This window comes from Zychaea mexicana (assembly GCF_025766255.1).
Source record: "Zychaea mexicana strain RSA 1403 chromosome Unknown BDB00scaffold_29, whole genome shotgun sequence".
NCBI lineage: Eukaryota > Fungi > Mucoromycota > Mucoromycetes > Mucorales > Lichtheimiaceae > Zychaea > Zychaea mexicana.
The window spans coordinates 392,599-398,705 of NW_026516692.1; the positions used below are offsets into that span (position 1 = coordinate 392,599).

At 40.1% G+C, this 6,107-nt stretch overlaps 2 protein-coding genes across 2 annotated transcripts; both read left to right on the forward strand.

Annotated features, from left to right (window-relative positions):
- Positions 1–3,107: 3,107 nt before the first annotated feature.
- BDB00DRAFT_819597 (uncharacterized protein) lies at positions 3,108–3,880 on the forward strand. The gene is made up of 2 exons (XM_053123244.1): positions 3,108–3,650; positions 3,714–3,880. The coding sequence occupies exon 1, from the start codon at positions 3,132–3,134 to the stop codon at positions 3,642–3,644; it is 513 nt and encodes a 170-aa protein (XP_052980561.1). The 5' UTR covers positions 3,108–3,131; the 3' UTR covers positions 3,645–3,650; positions 3,714–3,880.
- A 1,943-nt stretch (positions 3,881–5,823) lies between these two features.
- Positions 5,824–6,107, forward strand: BDB00DRAFT_819604 (uncharacterized protein; the record flags this gene model as incomplete). The annotated part of the gene is given in 2 exon segments (XM_053123245.1): positions 5,824–5,855; positions 5,875–6,107. Coding segments are annotated over 2 exon segments (265 nt in total), but the record flags the coding sequence as incomplete, so codon positions are not given.

Genomic DNA, 6,107 nt, shown 5'->3' on the forward strand with positions numbered 1-6,107 from the left:
TCAACTGCTGTACCGCGTTCATTCTCAATGGTCATATTGTGGAGAATAATGCAAGCGTTAATAATTTTGGTGAGAGTTGCAATATTCTAATGACGTGCTGGCTGCTGGATGATGTGGTATCGAGCTTTTAAAACACCAAACACGCGCTCAACATCTTTGCGCACACTTTCTTGCATCATGTTGAAATGCTACAAAAGAATAAATGACTATTATACAGAGCTGCTCGAGCGACCAAATTTTTCCTTGCATAGACCAAATTTCTACATATAGGAGTTTAAACATCCGTTACACATGTCCCTCTACTATCTCGCTTTCATAGGAGCTGCTGAAAATTCGCAATAAGGAATTTTATATAAATATTTTACCCGACTGAAAACGTGAACACCCATTATCAAACCGGGATAAATATTCAACCGGATACATCCACCTATGTATACCTACAAACATCACTTTTTTCATACTATTATATGGTCATATAGGAATAAAAATTTAGCTGACAAAAAGTATGAGATAACATTAAGATAATGTGTACAGTAAAAGAAAAGTAGTTGCTCTAGAACCATCATTAGATGGTTAACAAACGCGAAAGAGTGTATGGAGTCTGAATTTTTTTGACCCTGGAAAGAAGGGGCTTAGGTGTTTTCTTCCTCTTCCCTGCTCTTTCTACAACTCTTTTTTTTTTATAAATTGCAGAATGAACTCTGAACATCGTAACCAACCGAACTCTACTTTACCAACTGTTACTGAAGCACTTAGTGCTGGTAATTCTGACTACAACAACAACTATCTTTGCAAGAGATGCCGCAGTGAGAAGCCTGGAATGGATTTCAGCGGTAATACTAGACCGTATAGAACCTGTGTGGCCTGCCGTACTAGAGACACTCCACCCGAGATTGTTCCGTTAGATGACATGGTGATGTTGGACTCTTTAAATGATCATTATCCTGCTGCAGATGATACGGTAAGTACATACATGTATTTTGAATTTTTTCCACTAAATTCTTGATCATTTACTACATAGTATGCAGAACGATCATTTCTATTGTTATGTAATGGTTGAACCGTACATGGAATCGATATCGAATGATCAATTGATCGAGCGAATTTTGGATGAGGTGACCAGTTGCGATGGGCATCGATATATGCTGAAGAACGAGGGGGCCCCTGAGCAAGCATTTAAGGTATCATTCACTGCCTACTGCTCGCGCTCCCAAGTCTATCAGAACACCGTTCTCGCCGCGCAACGCCAGAGGATCACTGTACGAATGCCAACGTTTGATTGCGGCGGACGCGTAAAAGGAACGATCGTTAGGCAGCAAGGCTATGTCGAACTTGCAATCCGGCATCAAGACCATGTGCCTGTTAATCACAATGATGGCAGTGTACGTCGACGAGAGCGCAATTTGGTTCCTGACGAAGTAAAGCAACACATCGCTCGGGAAGCTACAGAAACAGGTGCCAATGAATTGTACCGGCGCGTTATCCGACGTTTTCCTGAATCCAACGTTACGCCTATGCAGGTGTATTACTGGTGGGCAGAATCGTTCAAGAACCTGTATCGTCTGCATGATGATCAGTTACTGTCAGTGCGACTACTCCTACAATGGTATAATGTACAAGGCTTTTATGAGGTAGGTGATTATATCAATAGATACTGACCTTGACCTAGTCTTTTCTCTGGAAGCTAGCAGTAGGTAGTAATAGATCACAAATAGAAGTAGAATCTGAGTTAGTTGAAATAAACGCTAGGTGCTTTGGAGCAGAGATGCATCTGTATGTGCTGCCTTGGGATTTGTCACTCCGTTTTTTGGTTTGTTGGTCAGAAGTGAGCTGATCGAAGAGTACTGCATTGATTCGACCTGGAAGACAAATCGTGCTGGCTCAGAGTTGTACGGCATTATTGCCAATGTGAATGGCGTAGGATTCCCTATCGCCTATCTTCTTTATACGGCATTTGATGATGCCCCACCCAATATCAAAACCAACACTTTGATTTCCTTTTTCCGTGTATTGAGGGAGCGTGGGTTCAATCCGATGTTTATGTTTTCGGACAAGGATCAGGCCCAAATGAATGGCATAGAGACAGTGTTTGGTCTGTCGCAATTGCGTCTCTGTCTTTGGCATTTGAAAAGATCTGTTGATCGCAAATTAAGCGAGACAAAAAGCCGCCGCCCGCCACCATATAATAATGTACAAGCAAACACTGATTTTCCTTTCGTCGACATAACCTAGACGCCATCCATCGGTGGTCGCACAGGTGTAATCTGCCCGGCAGAACAACGGAAAGAAATAATTGACAAAATGACAGATCATTATCATATGCATCCACTGATTCCCGATGGTAAACGCGTTTCATAGAGCTGCTTTATGCAATATATTAGCAACAGTCCTTGTTGGTCATATTCTACTGGTAGTGATACTAATATTACCTTTTCACGTAGGCACACACCGACGCACAGCCCTCGAAATCCACCAATATGTGGCCAGGGAAATTTATAATTATTGTCACGAGAATGGATATATCGACGCATGGGTCTACCTATACACATTTTGGTACAAACCTACAGCTTGGAACCAGTGGGCACGATCTGCTATTCCTGACTGTATCCCAGGAGGCAAAACCACAATGTTGATTGAAGCCCACTGGAAGGTTTTAAAGCACAACCACCTATACAGGTTTAACCGTGCTCGTTTGGACTTGCTCGTTTTTGTGATTATTGGAAAACATTTTCCTGATTTGCGAGTGAAGTATAATCGCGACACCGTCCAGTTCCGGCAAGCTACAAGATGGCAACAAGCCTTTGTCAACCACTGGAACAAGGCTTATCATCTGCCAGAAAACAGCAATGCAAATGCGCTGTATCAGCCAACAGTAGATACATGGACTTGTGGCTGCAAAGCCTATCTTACTAGCCGATTCCTCATTTGCAAGCATCTTGTAAAACGCTCTGGTCATGGTGAAATACCAGCTTCTGGTGTTCTTGTTCATTGACAATCGACCCAGCCATCATTCGCATCAGACCAGTAAGTTAAGAACCAGTCTGCAATATGGAGCTAAAGTCACTTAATGAACACTAGGTATACTGAAGTATTTTTCATATAAACAGTGGTATGAAAATGTTTTTTCCAATATGCGATTGCTGAGTGGACACGTTCCTGCTCCCGCTTCCATCACGTTCGCCACTACAACTGCCACCTCTGCTATTACTCCCACTATATCTACTACTACAACATCGAGCATAATCGAAATAAGCATTAATGCCAGCGTCGGCGATGTGGACAGTTTTAACGATCAACATGAAGACGACGACCCTGTATCACCAACAACAATTTCAAATAACGAGAATGCCAGCAGTGTTATTGTCGATAGAGAAGCCGATCTTTTACGACGAGAGCTACAAATGCAGAGAAACCGACAGCAGCGTCGTGAGCTGGCCCTCCGCATGCAGCAGTTAGACGACGAGTATGAAGACGAAACAAATATGTATCGCTATCTCATTCCTGCAAATCTGAATGAACAATTTGAAGTAGCTGAAACAAACAACACCGTCGACACCTATTTGACGCGTGTTATTAGAGAACATCGCAAACGCACGATTCCAACGACATATTCTGAAACAGATCAATACACACGCCATGTATAAGCTTTTGTAAGTTATGAGTTACATGTGTTGATCCATTACATACTTATTTATACAAACCATTGTTATTAGGTTTCTATACCTTCTCTCTCTATCTTTTTCTCTTTAGTTTTTTTTCCATTAGATCTCTCTTTACTTTTTTTCTCCCTTCTTGCTTTATCAAATTTCTTTAATGTTTATTCCACCATTTCTTCATAATTTTTAAAACTATAATATATTATCCGATCATCAACTTCATGCAACCTTAATAATAACGGTAAGGTGAGTGCATATTATTTGCAGATAGTGGGAATCATTTTTATGTTTCTGTATTCTGTAGCATGCTGTGTATGATCACATATCGATCTAAAAGCTAGATATGAACTGACAGTCATAAAGTAATAGTAATAGCTGTTAGTATACATTGGTGCAAATGATATAATATAGCTACTAGCTGCTTTATTTATTTTTTTATTGGTTTTCATATATTCATAAACAATGGCATATACTGATACTACGAAAAAAATGATGCTTGTTGATATGCATATGTACGGATGAACATTGTCCCGAAGCTGACTAGAAAATATTCGCGTTTTCAGTCGGGTAAACTATTTACCCGAAATTTCTCAACGCGAATTTTCAGCGGCCCTAAGAGCACATCTACTATCTTCACTCCTTCGGTAGACCAAACTTCTCCCCACACCAATTTCAAATTTTCCTTGCAATCTATAATTCCTTGCGTAGACCAAAAAAAAGTGGAAGTGTAATTCTTTGTGTAGACAAAAAAAATTGATAGTGATAGCAAACACTCCATCGCAACTTGTCAGCTGCAAACACAAACACTCGAGAATTTACTTGAGATATTGCTGCGCCAGCTACTTCTTTACAAGAGCTGTCCGAAATTTTACAGCAACATTAAAATGTATATATAGTAGATCCTATGATATAATAACAATTATCTTTATATTTTATAGCCTGGATACTATGGGTTTAGAGGCAAGAAAATTATCGCAGAAACACTCCAAGACATGCTGGTACACGAGATCGATGCTGCAAATGAGCACATCAAACCGATGGATACCCCGGAATATATAGCCTCTTCTGTTTTTGTTCCAGAGGTCGGTATGCGCCTAGTTAGGGAAGATCTTGAGCCGGCCGGTGAGACAGAAGATTGTGATTGTACCATTAGCCTAACAGAAGAACACAGTTTCCTTAGCAATATGGCGCCTTTTCACATGGAGCGTAGCGTTGACTACGGCTGTTTCAAATATCTAGATGACGATGACTCAGACAGTGAAGATTAGGGCGACCAAGAGCATCATATACTTTGATGAATAAGCAGCAGAACCATACCTTATCTTCTCCATCATATCCCTATACACTTTCATTTAATCTTCTCTTTTTTCTCTTTCTTTATATTCTTCTAATAGAAAAAGAAAAAGGATAATGTTTAGAATAGAATGTCAAACCTACGTGGTAAATCGCTATTATTGGATATTATATCTCACTTACTGAACGTCACTACAAGTAGGGATCCGCACGGTTCGGTTCGGTTCGGTTCTTAAAGGGAACCGAACCGAACCGTCTAAAGCAAGAACCGAACCGACTAGAACCGACGAGAACCGTAGAACCGAAGAACCGAACCGAAGAACCGAACCCATCATGTATATAAAAAAGGCAAGATTCGGTATCTTTAAATGAAAGCTGATGTGTGTGTTCAAATGTCGCGGTATACTTGAATACTGCAGTAAAAAAGAATAGTTTATTATTGTACATTGAACAGCGATCTCAAAATGAATAAGAGAAACAGAATGTAAACATCCTCATACGATGTGGGTCATTGCATGGTTAAAAGATTGAAGCACAGTTTTTACAAAAAAAAGTGGAGCTTATAGTACTTACTTAGAGCGACTTAGTATTACTAGTACAATATGTTATCGTAACATTGGAGGAATTGAACCACAACCGGCAGTACATACAGCTGCTGTGTCTCTACGTGTGTATAGTGTATAGTGTCTCATAAAAGGCAAAGGGTGAATGGGTAAGATAATTCTGTTATGAGCCCCAGAATGCGCAATCTCAAACGGAATGCACAAACTTGATAAAACTGATCGAGAAGCCATGATAAATCTAGTAAAGTAGTACGTCATGGAGAAAAATGCATTGTGGGTAGCAAAGTAGAGGAACAAGTAATGATGTGCGTCATGGGCGGAGAAAGCAAGCTGCCGTCAGAAGAAGTGTTTTTTTATTTTTTTCTCTTCTCTTCTTTACTATTTTTTACTCCCTTCTGCTTTTGCAGGTTTTGTTAAGTTTTTCAATAAAGTATGGCTTGCAAATACACTACTTCGTGGTCTTTTCGGAATAACATTGTTCGTAACTTCCATTATAGCCTACTTGATACTAATTACCAAAATCGCTGATTGCAATCTTCTGCCTCTCGGTTCTTCGGTTCTACTTATACAGAACCGGTTCGGTTCCGGTTCGGTT